This window comes from Cannabis sativa, chromosome 7, assembly GCF_029168945.1.
Source record: "Cannabis sativa cultivar Pink pepper isolate KNU-18-1 chromosome 7, ASM2916894v1, whole genome shotgun sequence".
NCBI classification, from domain to species: Eukaryota; Viridiplantae; Streptophyta; class Magnoliopsida; order Rosales; family Cannabaceae; genus Cannabis; species Cannabis sativa.
In genome coordinates, this window is record NC_083607.1 from 12,069,408 (window position 1) to 12,089,468 (window position 20,061).

Consider the following 20,061-nt stretch of genomic DNA (forward strand, 5'->3'; position numbering starts at 1 on the left):
GTTATTCTTAAACTTAGTTTAAGGTAGGGTTCTGAAAAGAGCCCAACCAACAGACTGGTTCCCAACTGGAAGACCGGTTCCTGGGGATCAACCGGTCGACCGGTTGTTACAGGCTCCCCTGAACTGGTCGACCGATTCAGTACAGGGAACCCCAAAAATGTCCTCCACAACTCAATTCGAGCCCAAACTCTACCATACTCTCTAAAACACTTGCATATACTATACTAAATCCATTTCAAGTAACAGAACACATCAAATAGCTCAGAAATTAAAAACACCTTAGAGAGCCAACTTAGGCTCTCTAACTTCAAGTTTGAGTAATCCGTAGCACAACTAGCTATCTCAGCACAAAATCAACTAAAACAAACTTATGTTAACCCCAGAATTCAAACCCAAACTAGCTGCACACTACAGAACCTCAAATCACTAAAATCATGCAATTAACCTATCTTGAGCTAAAGAAAACCATAAAGAAGAAGGCTAAGCATTATACCTTGAATTAGACCTCCTATTTCTGATTGAAAACTCTTTAATTGTAGCAAGGGTAGTTTATTCATTTACCACTCCCGACAAATCCCCGATATCTCCAATGCCTAACAATAGTACCCCGCTATTGACATTCTAAATCATACCAAACGTGACTCTCTAATAGCCCACGTCGCTTTCCACCGTTACCGAACACAAGCACAAAAAACGCAAAATTCACACATATAGCATAATATAATACATTTTGAATTTAAATAAATCTCCACAAACATGTAAATCATAATTAATAACTCAATATTGCAATTAACCATAATCATTTAATAATCCAAAATATTGATCTTAAACAGTCATTAGAGTTATCATATACTATCTAATTTGAATGAGATCAACAGTAATCGAGATCATTTAGATTTTTTTTTAGTGCAAAACTTTTTATCTATTTATTATGCATAATTTGCTTTGACAAAGAGAGCCATAACTTTTCATTTGAATATTATTTATTAATGTATGTATTATTTTATTGTTCACTATTATAATTACAACCTTAAAATTTGTATAGTGTATTCGATACATATTGTTTAAAACAAAAATTTTAAATTATTAAATTAATTTAAAAGTTAAATTAATAATAAATAATAAAAAATCATGTCTTTACAAAGGTAGCAATTCGATCGTTTATAGTACGTTTGAAGCACCTTATAATTAAAGTTGTCATAAACTATAAAATTTGGATGAGATCGACAATAAATCGAAATCGTTTAGATATTTTTTTAGTACAAAATTTTTCATCTATTTATAATGTATTTTTTTTATTTGACAAAATTTATTATTCAATTTTTATTTGACAAACTTTTTATTTGATTATTATTATTGTTGCATATGTTATTTTATTGTTCACTATTATACTTTATGTAATACAACCATCAATATATATTAACAAATAAAAGATTAAAACTTTTCACCACAATAATTACAAACTTTAAAATTTTTATAGTATAAGAATTGTTCCATATTAGTAAATATTAAAAAAAATGAACTATTGTTTAGAAAATAAAATAAAAAAATTCAAATTATTAAATTAATTTAAAATCTTAAAAAAAAAAAATTATCTTTTTGAAAGAATTGAACTCATGTCATTGTACTTGATATACAATAATTTTACCTCTTACACCATTATTATATTATTGGTTGTATTGATTATGGTAGGATTAAATAACTTGAATATTTTGTACTTTTCTAGCTACAATTATTGTGTTAAGTAGAAAATAAAAATATAAATTTCAAATTAAAAAAATAATTAATTGAAAATTATAACTAGTCATAAGATAAATAAGTAAAAAAAAAAAAAATAAGTTTGGAGTTAGGTTTGGAGTTTGTTAGTGGAACTAGTAATTAATAATATTCAAAATTAATTATAAATAAAAAAATATATTAATTTTGGTGTAGTTTTCAAGAGTTGATTTGAGCCATTAGATTAAATCAATAGCTATAAATTGCTATCCCTATTGATAGGTAAAAATTACAATACTTAGAGTTCGTTTGGAACGTCGTATTAGGTCGTATTGTATTGTATTATATTGAATTGTATTTTATGCAATATTTTTATGTAAAACTATATGTGGTATTAACTTTTATGGACACCTAAATATATAATATTTTAGTATAAATTAAAGTTTAACATAGTATTATATAAAAATATTATACATAATCCAATTCAATATAATACAATACAATACAATACGACCTAATACGGCGTTCCAAACGAGCCCTTATTGTATTAGCTCCCTACAAATATAGGTATATCACCTTCATTTATGGTTGAACATAACCAATAAGTTATTCAGTGACTCCATATGACCATTAATTATAGTCAACTTATAGTCCTGACCTCACTCTTCCATTTACTTGAACCCCATACACCATCAAACCTGCAAGAATTATAAGCAATAGAAAGAGAGAGTTAGCCTCAACCCCCTATACTCACATTACAAAAGTACAAATCAATTTAAAAATTAACATGCATAAAAAACAATCAATTGTGAATATTAATATGTGTAAATAAAACACAAAATTATTACTAACAAAAGTAACTTAAAAAAAAAATGATATACACAAAAATTGAAAAAAGAAAAGAAAAAAATTGATAGCAAGAAGAGAGGATGACATACAAAATAATTCGGTATGTTGTTATTAGAACATAATTAAGTGATTCATAAATATGACCATTGTGAGAAGAGGGATGATATATATTCGTATATGATTATTTGAGTTATGGTTAGTGATGATATATATATGAAAGGTTTATGTGGTTTGAAATTTAGGTTGAGATATTTTTGTTTTTTAAATTTATATATTAATAAAATAAATGGTGTAGTTTATAGATATAGATTAGAAAATAGAAAAATATAGATATATATATTTTTTGAATAAAAATAATCTTTATTAGACAGAAGCATCCGCTAATACAATGGACTGAAGAGCAAGGGGAACATCACTCTCAGTAAAACGACGACCTGACCAATAACAAGCACCACGTGCCATACAGTGCGTGGCTTTGTTAGCAGACCGTTAACATGACCAATAGAAACATTACTTAAAGAAGATAAAATAAATTGACAATCTTGAACAAATAAACCAAAAATAGAAGGCATAGATACCGAACTAAGAATAGCTTTAACAACTAAAATGCAATCCGTCTCTAAAATGACATGTGACTTGTTATTCCTCTTTATCCAACTAAGTGCCTCTTTGACACTTAGAACCTCTGCAATTTTGGGTCGGCAACTGACAGAAGAAATAGTTGAAAACGCCTCAATTACTCGGCCATCACAGCCCCGTGCGACGAAACCAGTCCCTACCTCATGTGTGTCTTCAAAAACCGCCCCGTCCACATTAATTTTTAATTGACCAGCAGCCGGTTTGGACCAGTGTTCTCTTGTGTCAGTGCGACTAGAGGCCAGGGAAATCGAATCCAGCCTCTTAGACTGAGCACACGTCCATTGTCGAAGAGTGGTACGAGCCATCCAAACAACATCAGCAGCACTACAACTTTTACCATTCCAAAGCATATCATTCCGAGCCTTCCAAATTTCCCAACCAACCATGACGGCTTCTTCAACCAACCCCATATTTCCTACTGCCAACACTTCCATAAACCAGTCAAAAAAATTGGTAGCTACAGAATGCCCAACACCTAACGCTGATCGGAGCCAACAAGAATGCGCAAAAGAGCATTGAAATAAAACATGGAAAATGGACTCTTCCGTAACATTGCAAAATACACAATGTAAATCCACAGGAACATGTTTACTATGAAGTTGAGTACGTGTAGGCAAACAACCCGAAAGAGCTTTCCAAAAAAAATGTAAAATCTTAGGAGGGGCTTTAATCTTCCACAGCATCTTGCAAACATCCTCCTCCATGGATGAATTCCAACTACCATTGACCGACTGCATGTGAGTATAGGCGCTTTTAACAGTGAAAAAAACAATCGGGTCCTTATTCCAAAACCAACTATCACTCTCAAGATTAACACTCAAAGGCACCTGCTTGATGAGCTCCACATCACGAGACTCAAACAAGTCCTCAATAAACTCCAAATCCCATTATCTACTATCTGGCTTCATTTGTTGAGACACTTTATAATTGACTAGTGCCGGATGATTGGATATCACATACGGGTTAGCCTCAGACAAAAGCCAAGGTGTGTTTAACACTTCAGTAGCTGAACCAGATCCTATTCTCCTACGGGCACCATCTCTGAGCAGCTTTTGTGACGCAAAGACACTGCGCCATATAAAACTCAGATTACCACCTAACTCGGCCTCCAAAAATGAGCATTTAGGAAAATATCGAGCCTTATATATCCTACCCACAAGAGAATCCTGGTGCAGAAGTAGCCGCCACCCTTGCTTACCCAACAACGAGAGATTATATTCATGCAAACTCCGAAAACCCATCCCACAAAATTTCTTATCTTTGCATAGTTTCCTCCAACTAAACCAACTCACATCCTTCCTACAACTTGACCTCCACCAATACTTAGCCATAATGCTTTCCAAATGTGAACAAGTTTTCAGAGGCAGTAAAAACACAGACATAGCAAAGCTTGGCAAAGCTTGCGCTACAGATTTTATTAGAACCTCACGCCCAGCGATAGACAAGAAACGACCCTCCCAGCTTTGAATGCGCTTCTGCATTTTATCTTTCAAAAACCCCAAGATAGCATCCTTATTTCGTCCCATTGCACAAGGGAGGCCAAGATAAGTACTATGTTCATCAGCAAGTCTCATTCGAAGGATCCCACACAATCGTTCTCGAGTAGCATTAGGCACATTAGTACTGAAGAAGACAGAGGACTTACCGAAATTAACTTGTTGTCCAGAAGCGAGCTCAAACAGCTGAAGCAGATGTAAAATATGCGAAGCCTTTCTGTCATTCGCACGACAATAAACATAACTGTCGTCTGCAAAAAGCATATGAGATATAACCGGGGCACCAGTAGCAACCTTGCACCCTTTAAGCCGACCATCCCCCTCGAACTTCCGTATCAAAGATGAGAAGCCCTCAGCACAAATAAGAAATAAATAAGGTGATAGAGGATCACCTTGTCTAATACCCCTCTCAGGAACAATCGAACCCAGCTCATGACCACCATGAATTATTCTATACCTCACAGAGCTAACCGTAGCAATTACAAGATCAATGTAATAAATAGAAAAATATTTTTAACTTATTGAAAAATAGATAATTAAATGTATTTTTAACTTATATTTTGGTAGAATATAAGTATATGAATATTTTTTATTAATATAATTGAGAGAATTAAGGAGAGAAGAAAAAAATAATTTTAGAGTGGTTTTAGACCGCCACGTCACCGCCTTATACTTCTCCTTTATATATATATATCTTTATATATTAAAAGTGTCTATCTAACGACATTTTTTTGGTTTAACAGAATATACTTTAAAAATAAAAGAATATTCTGTTAAATTTAACGATGTTAGTAGGTGATCCTCCCATTAAGTTTCAAAAATATATAAATAATTAAATCCAATAATGAAACCAAAAAAATTAAACAATCTTTTTTTAAACGTTTAAACCAATAAATACCATTTTGGACCCTATGTTTTGTAAAAGTTACAAATTGGACCCTGTGTTTTGTTAAATGACAAAATGGACCCTGTATTTTCTAAAATAGTAAAAATAGGACCCTGAGCTTAATTTTTGACAACTTTTTTTTTAATACAACCAACTTGAAGACAATGCTTAATACGAACAAATACAAAAAATGTAAACAGTTTTGTCATAGAACTTTTAGATCGGATTATAATTAAACTTTATTTTGACAAAAAATCAATTCAGGGTCTTATTTGTACTATTTTAGAAAATACAGGGTCTATTTTATCATTTAACAAAACACAGGGTCCAATTGGTAACTTTTGTAAAACAGAGGGTCCAAAATGGTATTTACCCAAAATTAAACAATCTTTTTTTAAACGTTTAAACCCAAAGAATATTTTTTTTGTTACTTAAACGTTAACAAATAAATAAAAAATTAACAAATATTAATATTGTTACATGATTAGCATATCAGATTAGGCTTACACGATTTTTTTTTAAACCAAAAAAATTAAACAATCTTTTTTTAAACGTTTAAACCAATAATTAAACCTAAAAAATTAAACAATTTTTTTTTTTAATTAAAAAAAAAACTACACCTGTACCCACCCTAAATAACAATCATCAATGTAAAATTTAAACTCTATATAAAAAGATCGTATAACATAAAACATTTGATCTTAAATATCAAAATAGATAAGAAAAAAGAATTGTACTATAAAATTATCTTATAATTTTTATTTTATTCTATTTGATCTATTCATATATGTACTCAGTTATACAAATGAAACAAAACTGTAAAATGTGTGCACACGACAATAAATGTCAGCAGTAGAATTTTTTAATGTAAAAGTACTACTGATACTAGATACGGTTTCAAAACATAAATAATCTATGAACTTTTAAAGGAATTAATATATTACTCGCTCTGAGACAATTTTATAATGGTACTCTTTGGGACCCTTTGAGATATGATTGAGTTTTTAATCTTTGGATGTGTGGCTTTCATTATTAGTGGAAAAACAAAGAGAATAAGGTTAGGTATTTTCCACACACTTCTTTTCTTGATGCTGTTCAAGGTCATAGTCCTTCCTTTTCTTGGAGAAGTATCATGTGGGTAGAGACCTTCTTAAGAGAGAGCTTCTTTGGAAGGTTGGGAATGGGCAAGATATAATTACACTTGAAGACCGTTGGTTGCCCAATTTTGGCCTTACACGCAATGATTTGATAGCCAATCTCCCTTCCCCTTCACTATCCTTTTTTGTTTCTCCTTTAAGTGCTTGGGATTTAGATAAGCTAAGATGTTACTTTAATAGCTTTATTGTTGATAATATATTGGATGTCCCCATTGCTGGTAATACCTGTCCCGAGATGTTCTTATTTGGGGTAAAGAGAGTACAGAGATATTTAGTGTCAAATCTGCCTATCATCTTGCTGCTAGTTCTAGAGATATCCCAACATCCTCCTCTTTTCAGGAAAGTAAACGTTTTTGGTCTAAGCTCTGGTCCTCATCTATCCCTTCTAAAGTTAAGCATTGTGTTTGGCGTATCCTACTAAACTCCATCCTTGTTGCATCAAACCTATACCATCGTCATATAATACCCTCACCCTTTTGTCCTCTGTGTCACGTAGCACCAGAAACGGTAACACATGCTTTTTTTGAATGTTCTAGAGTTAAAGCTGCCTAGAAAAATTCTTTCTTTTATAGTTTTTATGAAGATAACAGGTCTCTACACATCAGTGATTTCATTTCTAAGGCCTTTGGACTTTTTGATAAGCAAATGTTGAATACTTTCTTATGTTTCCTTTGGATGTTGTGGACTCAGAGGAATAACTATTTTTATCATAAAAAATGTTTGCCTCCAATGTTTATATATGATCATACAGTCACTTACTTGCAGGAGTTTGAGTTTGCAAATCTTACAGTGGATACCAAGCGAAAAATGAAGCAACCCATAAGCAACCAATATTTACCTGTTGCACCATGCAGTTACAAAATTAATATTGATGCTGCTCTTGATTCTAAGATGAAGAAACATATTTTGGGAGTGGTAGTTCGCAATGATCATGATCAGGTGGTAGTTGGTATTATTTCTCCGGTGATTGGGAATGTATCGCTTGAAATTGCAGAAGCAAAGGCTCTTCTTCTGGCTTTAGAATGGGCCAAAGCTGTTAATCTTCCTGTTAGTGTTATTGAGTCTAATTGTAAGAGTTTGGTTGATAAAGTTAACAGTTCATATTGTAATTATTCAGTTATTAGTGATCTTGTCTCGCATATTAGACACTTGTTATCGTTTAGTCCTGCCCTTGCAATCGCTTTTGTTCCACGAGAGTTCAACAAACTTGCTCACAATTGTGCAAGGGCTGGTTTAGAACTAGATAGCGAGTATATTTGGAATGACTTTTTGCCTTCCTCGCTTTCCTGAGGGTCTGTGTTGTCTTAGATATCTTTTCTCAGGTTATAAAGCTATTTTTCTCAAAAAAAAAAAAAAAAAACAAACAAACAAACAAACAAAGAGAAAGAAAAGATTATTTCATTATTATAAAAGTGTTGATGGAATACAATAGCTAGTTTATATCTTTATATAGAGGAGGAATGGTATGGTACAACACTGTAACAAAAATAACAAGGAGTCACTACTACAATATGGGATTTTAGTTTCTCTTTTTTAAAGGGAAATTTACATGTTATACTAAGTTTTGCTATATTTTTACAAAAATATTGCCGGGCAGTATTTTTTACTTTTTTACTGTATTTTTTTTATAAGTTTCATACTGCAGTATACTGTGTTAAGTTTCACTGGTGTTCTACTGTTGTTTTGAGTTGTTCTGCTTTGTATTTTACTGGTGTTTTATAAAAGCATAGTATTTTTGAAAAGATTTTCGTGTGACAGTATTTTGATAAAAGTTAACCCAAATTCCAGTATTTTTGTAAGTTTTCCTTTTTCAACCCATTTTATAAAAAAGGAAGTTAAAGAGTGTGAAAATACCCGTATTGACATTTAGAGGCGATTTTTTGGTAAAAACCTTAGGTATAAAATTTATATTTTTTTATGCCGTCGGTTGGCGGTTGGGGTAAAATAAGTGGCTTTAGATTAACCCTCTAACGTCGGTTATTTGGTATTAACCGACGCCATAGGTGCGCAGTCGTTGTTCAACACGTGGCACCTATGGCATCGGCAGGGCCGTCTCAAGGTGAGAAGAGACCTGAGGCAAAATTTAAAAAATAGGCCTTTTTTTTTATATAAAAATCAAAGATAAATATTACTCTTTATATTAATTATTATTCATCAACACTTATATATAATATTCTCGTAATATATGTGCAAAAATATAATGGAAGTACATGGGAAACATTAGTTTATATCATGTTTAGGAATTTATAACCAATATTGTAATATATATATATATATATATATGGAAGAGGTTTCAATGGTTACATTTTTATTGTAACCATCATGGTTACATTTTTTTAAGCCATTGGATTACTATTAAATGGTTGTGATTAATTTGGAAATTAAATAAAAATAAATAATAAATAACTTGTAACCTGAAAGTAACCTAATCATTTATTTCCTTATTAAACTTTAATTAAGATTAATTATATTTTAGAATTAAATTAATTATAATTATTAATTAATTTTTTGCAACTTATTACTATATAAGGATCTTTTAGCAATTTAATTTTTTTATACTTAAATTATTTAAAATTTTATAGCAAAGCTTTTTATAATTTAAAATTATACACATATAATTTCATAATTTAAATTTTATTATACTTGTAATCTTAATTTTAAATTATTTCACTTAATTATTTATTTTTTTATTTAAATATTTAAAAAGTAAAAAATGAAATAAGTTAAAGGGTTTTTTAGAAAAAAAAATGCCTGCACTTGTTATCGATTGATTAGCTTGAGGCCTCATACTTAGTTCATATAATTGTAACAAAATAATTAAATATCATTTAAAAATAATTAATTATTTGAAATTTTATTATAAGAAGAGCATTTTAATTTGTGTTAAAAGAAGTTTAATTTTTGTAAAAAAAATAAATTTTATTGTAAATATTATAATTAAATGGCTTAATTATTAAAATAATTCAAGTAAGGATTTAAATATAAATATTAATTGCTAAAAGAGGTCTTGTTGAATATTTAATTAATTATTTTAAGAAAATAGTTAATTATAATCAATTAATTCTAAAAAAGGAATGTCTACTATTTAATTAATTATTTTAAGAAAATAGTTAATTATAATTAATAAATTCTAAAAAAAGAAAGTCTACCTATTGGTAACCTGCTATTACAGGTCAAAGAAAAATGTAACCATATGGTTACAATAAAAATGTAACCATTGAATAGTCACCCATATATATATATATTATCCATGATTAAAAACCTCCGGCGGTAAGTCCTCCATCAACACTGATAACTTGTCCATTGATGTATGAAGCAGCTGGAAGGCAAAGGAATGCCACCAGTGACGAAATTTCATTAGGCTCTGCAAGACGAAGGATTGGGGTTCTCTTAAACACTGCTGAGAAGTCCTCGTCAATAGGTGTCCCTTCCTGTTCAATTTCACATACATAATTACTAATTAATTGGTTTAATACATTAATTGGTATATATAAGAATTAATTTAAACAAAAAAAAAAAGAGAATAATTAAATTCTGAGAATAAATGTATTTATATATAGTTACAACTTCCATGACTCGGGTTCTAACTCCCCATGGTGCCACACTGTTGGTGCGAATGCCGTCCTTAGCCCATTCACAAGCAAAATTCTTAGTAATTTGGTTGATTGCTCCTGTTCAAAATATTAATATCAAATGAATTAATATAAATAGATGATAAGTTATAATAGATAGCACATATTAACATAGGCAGTATATTATTATTATTATTTAAGAAAAAAAGAATGATTAGCATGGAAAACATGCAGTTTATATCATATATTTAATAATAATAACTAGTGAAAAGTTGTCATGCCTTTGGTAGCGGCATAGGCAGAGAGTTTAGGTAGAGCGATGACACCAGCAATGGATGATATAAAAACAATGCTTGCTTTTGTTGAAGCCTTGAGAAGAGGATGAGCAAGTTGAGAAAGATGATATGGAGATTCAACATTGGTGTTCATCATATTTGAGTACTCTTCAACACCATAGTTTGTAGCACTATTTATCACTACCGTTGCGGCATTGTTTACCTAAAAGATACAAATTTGTATTAATGGTTTTAAAACTAACAAGAATTAGATAAATTTATTGGCCCGCTGGTTAATTTGTTTTGTACTTTTAATTTTATACTAGGTGAATGTACGTGCCGAGCCACGTATTGTTAGTTTCATTTAAGATTTTGGTCTTTTTAAGATTTTGAATGTATTTTATTTTTAAAGATTGTAAATTTTTTGTTTGAAAAAATTAAATATTTATTTTTGAAATATTATTTAATAATGTATTAAAAATAATATTAGTGTAATTATAAAATTGTAAATAAATTTATTATTGGAGTAGTAGATTATTCTATTTAGTTCTTTTTTTACCATAGCATTGTAATGTAAGTTTATATCTATAAATATTATGTAAAGTGTTAATATTATATGAGCATCTCCATTTATAAAACTAAAAAGTGGGTCAATGACAGAAGTGGTGTATCTGCAATCACACAAAGATAGAAGTGGTATTTCTGCTTCCTATGCTTATCCAGAGAAAACATTAGATAACGTGAGGTTAACTTTAATATATAAAGATTTTTCTTTTTTAAAAAATAAATTTTAAAAAATTATTAATATTCTCCCAAGATAGGTTTGTTAGAGAGATATGTGGCTAAGATGATTTTTTTTAATTTAAAAAGAGATTATTAATATTTAAAAGATTGTTTAATTTTTTGGGTTTAATTATTGGGTTTATTTGTTAACGGGAGATCAAACCTAATCGTTAAATTTAACAGAATATTCTTTTATTTTTAAGTATATTCTGTTAAACCAAGAAATGTCGTTAGATATGCACTTTTAATACATAAAGATATATTTTAGAATTTTCGAAAAAGAAAAAACAAGAAAAAAAAACTATCTTCGGAAGTTTTTTTTTTTTTTTTTTATGAAATAGAAACTTCATTAAATTTAGCATTTGAAATACAAAATATCCAACATAATAGCTGGAGCGTTAGTCTCACAAATGGTATGATCAGAGAAAGATCGAGAAAACCTAGCAATAACATCTGCTAATCGGTTTGTTGATTGTTTAACAAAATGAACTTTAACATTGGGTAAAGAAAGCAATAAAGATTGACAATCTTGAACTATGATAGCAAATATAGAAAACATAGAAGAATGACTGTGTATAGCTTGAATAGAGAGCAAGATTTGAGATTCTATCTCAACGTGTGGTCATCCTTTGCTTTTGACAAAACTTAAAGCCTCTTTAATACCCAATACCTCAATTACTTCTGGATCAAAAGAACCACCATGACAGATTGATTTGGCTTCAATAAAAGCCCCTGAATCAAATCTCGCCACAAGCCCATACCCAAAATAATTATCACTATCAAACAGAGAAACATCAACATTAATCTTGATTGTTATTCAAACCTAGTTTAGTCCAAAGCTGAGCTCCATCATCAACATTACCAAAGTAAAACGATGACAAAGATGTACTGTCTTGAGTTTTTAGCCAATGATCAAAAGTAATTCTTGCCAAAGCTAAAATATCTACTACAATGAGAATTTTTTCCTTCCACTACTTGAAAAATTGGATTTCTATTAAGTTTTTAAGCTTGTTTAACTTCAATTAATAAAATTATTCTCGCTGCAGAAGAAAATTGAGGTGAAGACTTATTGATTTTCCAACAACAGTCGTGAACTTTTTGACCACCACCACAATATCCTAACCCTATATCGTACACACTAAAAAATATGCAATGTAAGTAAAAATACATATAAAGATATATATATATATATATATATATATATATTAAAGTAATGAATACCTCAATGCAAGTTAAAAGACAACCTCCAAAGACTCGAAATTGCTACCATTCGCTGACCGTTGTTCTCTGAAAACCCTAAAAAACTGTCTGCCTAAACTCTTACATCTACTCTCATATCCAAAAATTAATTAATTTTTATAGTTGTACATCAGTTATGGATTAGAAAACTAGATGATTTAAAATAAAAATAAGGAAAAATAATGGTGCATGGAGAAAATGGAGCTTTAAGAGAAATGGTGGTGGCATTTATTTCGTTGAGAGAAAAGATGGAGAAGAAAAAAGAAGTGAGAGTTTCAGATCTGAAATTAGGTATACCAGGTCCTGACCCCGGTGCCAACCCCAGACCATAGACCATAGAACTAAGCCTTGACTATCCCATGCTCCAGCTTCGACCACATGTCATGGACGCTGGGCTGAACAATTTTTTTGGCACTGCCCATAGGCCTGGACCTCATCCTACGCCTTAGCTTTTGCCTTGGATTTGACCTCAAACTTTGACCCTAGTCTTGGCCTTAGCTCCATGCGCACATATTGTCATATATTTATTATTGATAGATATTTTAATATTAATGCATGTGTTATTTTATTGTTCATTATTATACTTTTTGTAATATAACAATTTATATATATATTTTTTGAAAAGAAACTTTATTAAACAACGCCAACAAACTTACAAAGAATGGGAGAGGTCAGCCTTACAAACAATGGCTAACCAGTCCGGAAAAGAATTGTAAAAAGAATGAGTTAATTTTGTTTCTAGGCTTCTCTTAGCTAAGCTATGAGCACCCACATTTTGGGCTATTTTTACATGCTTGAACTTTGTACAGTAAGAAAACTGAGGGTGTCTCTTAATTTGATTAACAACCAGCTGAATATCACCAGTGGAGCTGTCAATTGCTAAGATTTCTTCAACCAGCTGCTTACAATCTGATCTGATTTCATAAGGACTTTGCAAGTTCTTCGGTTTATTCTGCAGAGCAGTAATCACTGCTTTAGCTTCAGCTATAGGCACAGTGCAGCAAACATGGAGATAGTGCATACCAGCAGAGACAATGTTGCCCAACCAATCCCGCCAAATATAGCCGAGCCCCACCCCTGCTTGGTCCGGTTGGATGGCTGCATCACAGTGAACACAATAAGTACCAACAGGAGGGGCCTGCCATTGATCTTTAGGAGCAGTAGGGTGCATAGTAGGGAGACATTCTTTCCCACTAATCTCTCTCGGGTAGCTATTGAAAACCCATTCCAGCAAACGAGCCCCATTCATATAAGGTTGATTGTTCCCTTGTCTATTTCGATTCTCCCAAATTGCCCAAAGAACCTTGATAACATCTTCAAACTCCTCCCTAGCTAGCTTTTGTCTGAAATCCACTAGAAAATCCATCATTGAATGCCCTATGCTTTCCTTGATTAACTTGTAATAAGGTAAACGTTTCCACACTTTTTTAACCTTTTCACAAGTCCAAAGCGCATGGGAAAGCGATTCCTCAAACCTGCCACAGTTATTGCAAGTAGTGTCGATTTTCATACCTCTATGACAAAGATTGGACTTTGCCGGGAGCCAATTTCGACACATTTTCCATCCAAAAAGCTTCATCCGTGGAGGCAAATTCAGATTCCACCACATTTTCCACCAAGCATGAATTTGATCCATATTAGAGCATCGGGTGGGGGCAAGATTTATCTCCCTAGCTACTCTATATGCACTCTTCACAATGTACTGACCATCCTTAGTGAAAGGCCAAACTAGAGTGTCCTCCGAGTGAATGTCTATTGGGATCCCTAATATCCAAGGAACATCCTCCTTATGAAAGTATTTGTTTATAGTATCCTCATTCCAATCTTCCTTAGTATTAAGCAGGCTGCTCACTGTGGTATTGGGATTTGCGTCCAAAGGACGGTGTGTAATTGTGCCATTAGGCCTTGGCAGCCACTTATCTTGCCAAACTCGAATGGTTCTACCATTCCCAACTCTCCATCGGGCACCTTCATAAATAATCTCCCTACCCCAAACAATTCCTTTCCATATGCAAGATGCGTTTTGGGGACATTTTGCATTAAGAAAGGAGGTGTTAGGGTAGTAACTATTTTTCAAGACTCTTGCTAATAAAGAGTGAGGCTTATGTATGAGGCGCCACCCTTGTTTGGCTAGAAGAGCTTGATTAAATTCAGAGAGACTACGGAAACCCAAGCCTCCCTCTTCCTTTGGTTTACACATCTTGTCCCAAGTGCTCCAATGGAGTTTTTTATTTTCCTTTGTGTCTCCCCACCAAAAATTGGCTCCCAAAGAGTGGAGATTTTTGATCAACTTCTTTGAAAGGCGAAAGCAACTCATGAAGTAGCTAGGAAGAGCCTGGATCACTGCTTTTATAAGAATTTCTTTCCCCGCTTGGGAGAACATTGATGCTTTCCACCCTTTGAGTTTACTCCAAACTTTATCTTTGATGACCTCAAACACATCTTTCTTTTTCCTTCCTAGGTAACTTGGCAGCCCCAAATAGATGGCATGATTAGGGACCAGCCGAACCTCAAGTGTATTCGCAAGATGTTGACCCAATTGCTTAGGGATACTGCTGCCCGTACTCACTTCTGACTTCTCAAGGTTTATTTTTTGTCCCGAAAGCCTTGCATAACGCTGGAAAATTTGTGTCATGGTCTCACATTCTGTCTCCTTCCCTTCAAAAAATACAAAACTATCGTCCGCAAAGAAAATGTGAGACACTTTAACATCATTCTTACCAAACCGAACCCCTGTTATTCTCCCAGCCCTCTCGGCTTCTTGGATTAGACATGAAAGGCCCTCCGAACAAATAAGGAAGAGGTATGGGGATAGTGAATCACCTTGGCGAAGACCCCGAGATGGATGGAAGTTCCCATATCTTTCCCCATTGATTAGAACCGAAAAGGAGACACTAGTTACACACCTCATGATCTTCTCAATCCAAATCTCATCATATCCCAATCCTCGCATCATAGTCATAAGGAAGCTCCACTCAACCCGATTATAAGCTTTGGACATGTCTAGCTTTAAGGCCATTTTGTTCCCATTACCAAATCTTTTCATCTTCATACTATGGAGGCTTTCATACCCGATGATTGCATTATCTTGGATCAACCTTCCTCTTACAAACGCACTTTGAACTTCGGATATGGCTTGATGAAGACTATGTTTCATACGCCCCGCTAAACACTTTGCTACTATCTTATAGACCACATTACATAAGCTAATGGGTCTAAATTCTGACATTTGGATTGGTTTTGGTAGTTTCGGGATAAGGCAAATAAGGGTATCATTAATAGCTTCAACACTCTTTCCCTCATTGAGAATTCCCAAGCAAACTGTAGTGACATCTTCTCCAATGATCGACCAGAATTTCCTATAAAATAGGCCTGGCATTCCATCATTACCCGGGGCTTTGTGTGGATGAATATCTCTCATAGCTTGTACCACATCGTCCTTTGTAAAAGGAGCAATAAGGCACTCATTGGTTTCCGGGGAAATTTTGTTTGGCACCATGCTTTGAAACTCTTTTAACTCATCTGCAGAAGCCGGTTGTGCCGTAAACAACTGTTGGAGGTAGTTACATGCCACCCGTCCCACCATTCTATTTCCATAAACCCATTGAGCATTTTGATTAAGCAAGCCCGTAATTGAGTTCTTCTTCTTCCTTGAGTTCGCTTTCCTGTAAAAAAACTTTGTATTTCGGTCCCCTTCCTTCAACCATAAAGCTCGGCTTCTTTGTTTCCAAAATTTCTCCTCTTTGTCCAAATACACATTGGAGGATCGCTCCAATTCCTTCAATTGATTCCAGCCCGTGTGGTCTATTCGATTAGATAAGGTAGCAATTTTATCTTCATATTCCTTTATCCTCGTATGCATTTCCTTTTTGCGAGCCTTATTCCAATTATTAAGAGCTGCTCCACATTTATCCAATTGGTCTTTGAGCTCCCTAGCCGTGGTGCTTACAGTGCCAGCCCCCCATGATTTCGTGACCAACTCCACACAAGTTTCTTCCTCAGCCCAGGCATGTTCAAAATGAAATCGAGAGTGCCATCGAACCCCCTTAACACTATCCAGTTGTTGTTGAGCACAAGTGAGTAATAACGGGCAATGATCGGAGCTGATTCGTTCAAGATGAAAAACTTTTGCTGCAGGAAACATATCAAACCAGTCAGAATTTCCACAAGCTCTATCTAATCTCTCAAAGATAAGGTTGTCTTGTCTCCCATTACACCAAGTAAACAAATTCCCTTCAAACTCCATTTCCCGAAGATAACAATCATCTAGAGCTTTTCTGAAATTGTTCATGAGATATCTCGGTTTTGGTTGTCCTCCCTTTTTCTCTTTTTGCCTTAGAATCTCATTAAAATCTCCCCCAATCAGCCACGGCCCCTATACATTCTGCCGACTCTATTGAGAAGTGTCCAAGAATTGCCTCGTTTACTTGGATCCGGGTCTCCATAGAAGCCTGTGAACCGCCACCCTTGGTCCTCCTCTTTCCGAATGAAAGAATCAATATGGAAAGAGGAGAACGAAAGAATATTGCAAGTTATCTTATCGGACCACATTAGCACAAGCCCGCCACTTTTACCTTTAGCCTCCACCGCAAAGCAACCAACAAAACCCAAAGCAACACGCAAATTTTCTGCTCGCATCTTATTTAGTCTAGATTCCGATATGAAAACCAACTCCGGACACCAACGCTGCACAAGGGACTTCAAAGTACGGACCGTCCAAGGGTTCCCCATCCCTTGAACGTTCCACAATAAGGCATTCATGGCTGCAGGCGACCCTGGCTCGCAGGGTTCGCCTCTTCCACATTTTGAGTGATTGTCAAATCTCCATTCTGAGAAAATTCAATCGGTTTGTCATCTTTTCCGCCCTTTCTTTTCTTTGCATCTTTCTTCACCGCCACTTTTCTTCTTTGCTAGCTCTTTGGGGATTGAATTTTTACCCGAGCCAAAGGCAAAGGGGAGACTTTCCTTTAACCCAGGTATGTCCATCGAGAGCCCAATCGGAACATCAATTAGAGTTTGGCTTTCATTCATCACCATTGGATTATTTGCTGTCCTTTGAAGTTTACCAGCCCCCACTACCTCTCGATCCTCCACCAATCTTCGTTTCCCACGCCCATCTTGTGCCATGTCATGTATTTCCACCCCGATTTCCTCCATTAAAACTTCTTATAATAATAATTACAAACTTTAAATTTTGTAGCATAAGAATTGTTCTATATTAATAAAAAAATTAATGCAATAAATTTAAATTAGTATTTTAAAATAAAACCAAATTCAATTTTTTAATTAGTTTTAAAGTTTAAATTAAAAATAAAAAAAAATGAAAAAGATAATTTTACGAGTATTACACAATAATTAATTAGTTGGAATAATTATTATATGATATTATAACTTGAATATTATACTTTTTTAGTTATAATTATTGCTTAGTAGAACATCAAATTAATTAAAAATTAATATATAAATTTAAAATTAATTAATTAAAATTTTAAATGATCATAAAGTAAATATATAAGTAAGAAAATTATAGATTTAGAGTTTTATTAGTTGGATTTAATTAATAATATTTAAAAAATTAAATTATGTTGTAGTTTTTAAGAATTAATTTAAAATATTTAGCTAAATTATTAATAATAATTATTAAATTAAATTATTTGAAACCCAAATACTTAATTCATACTTAGTGCTAGTGGTGCGTTTTATAGCATTTGTCTATATTATTATCATCATCATAAACTTACAAGTATGTTGAGCTTGCCGTAAAAAATGGTTGAGACAGTGTTAATGAGGTCCTCCCTTTGGGCTCTAACACTTAAGTCACAAACCGAACCAGTAACCTCATAACCTTTGCTCTTCCATTCTTCAACTCTTTCGTTCAACTCTGTTTCTGTACGAGAACATGTGTGAACTGTTGCCCCAAGTCCAGCTAGCTCCTCTACTATGGCAAATCTAAGAAGAAAGAAATTTTTTACTAAAATTGTAGACTAAATATATGATTGAATTTAATGACATTTTTAAGAAGTTAATAAAATAAAAGGCTAACCCGATGCCTTTCGTTCCGCCTGTAACGAGGGCGGTGAGGCCCTTGAGAGACCATCTCTTCTCACTGAAACTCTCAGCTACGGCCGCCATGTTTTGTGCGTGTTGATTATTTTATTTCCTTATTTTGACTCTGATTTTTGTCTTGAAGTGTTCCGCACTATATAAATACGTGTATAAATTAAAGTGTGTGTAAATAAATAAAACAACTAAGGCAGTTGGGTTGGTGCGATTATATATATATATATTGATTTTTTAAGACCAAAACTCAAAAGTATTTTAAATCAAATTATATTAAGGTATATCGAACTTATATGATTTTATGATTGTATGAATTATCAATTATTGATATGAGATATATATACACTTATATTATTTCAATAGTTAAAAAAAAAATTAAAAATCAAAATCTCAAATTTTATTTTAAAAATTAAAAAATATATATTATTTAATTAAAAAAATTAAATATACAAATATTACACTTATTATTATCTCATTAAAACCTAGTATATACATATATATATATATACTAGGTGATTGTTACGTGTCAAACCACGTAGTGTTAATTTTATTTAATATTTTAGTTTTTTATTTGAACTAATAATTAAAATAGTATACAGAAGGGGCAACTCATATACAGTCTCACATTTATATTATCTTTTCTAGACATTTTATCTATATTTTTTTAAAAAAAAAAAATAAAAAAAATTATTAATATCCTCCCAAGATAGGTTTGTTAGAGAAATATGTGGCAAAGATGATTTTTTTTAATTTAAAAAGAGATTATTAATATTTAAAAGATGGTTTAATTTTTTGGGTTTATTTGTTAACGGGAGATCAAACTAATCGTTAAATTTAACAGAATATTCTTTTATTTTTAAGTATGTTAAACCAAGAAATACCGTTAGATAGACACTTTTAATATATAAAGATATATATTTGTGAGCATTATTATTTGCTATGAGTAATTTTTAACACATTCTAAAAATAACATTTTATGCATATTTTTTAAAAATTATTGTATTAAATTATCTCAGTTTGGCTTACTTATTCAAGATTGCCAAAGTTTTCTCTTAGAATTAAATAATATTTTTGTTTTCTTTGTCAAACGATCTGCAAATAGGGCGGCTCACTGCATTGCGAGGCGGTCTTGTTTTATGTCAGATTGTATTTATGATGAGCTTTCTGCTCCATCTAATTTACTTTCAATTGTAAGGGATGATAGTTTTTCAAGTTGATTAATAAAATTCTCCTTTTAAAAAAAAAAATTATTGGAGACATATATTTAATTACATAAGGCAACTTGGTGCTTTTAAGTTTTTAACATTTCTCTAAGGAAATGGAGAGCTCATGTGTTCTTATTTTATACCAAGTCAAATGCTTTTATTTTCCATATGGGCCATTCGTCAT

At 32.4% G+C, this 20,061-nt stretch overlaps 1 protein-coding gene across 2 annotated transcripts; it reads right to left on the bottom strand.

Moving 5' to 3' along the window:
* Positions 1 to 9,804: 9,804 nt before the first annotated feature.
* Positions 9,805 to 18,867, bottom strand: LOC115697189 (tropinone reductase homolog At5g06060). 2 transcript variants are annotated; one of them, XM_030624099.2, is made up of 5 exons: positions 18,656 to 18,867; positions 18,354 to 18,561; positions 10,597 to 10,813; positions 10,308 to 10,414; positions 9,805 to 10,174 (listed from the first exon to the last, which is right to left on the bottom strand). In XM_030624099.2, the coding sequence occupies exons 1-5, from the start codon at positions 18,742 to 18,744 to the stop codon at positions 9,998 to 10,000; spliced, it is 798 nt and encodes a 265-aa protein (XP_030479959.1). In that variant the 5' UTR covers positions 18,745 to 18,867; the 3' UTR covers positions 9,805 to 9,997. The 2 variants fall into 2 exon arrangements, with proteins under 2 accessions (XP_030479959.1, XP_030479960.1); XM_030624100.2 differs by having other exon boundaries at positions 10,311 to 10,414; positions 18,656 to 18,863.
* Positions 18,868 to 20,061: the final 1,194 nt, after the last annotated feature.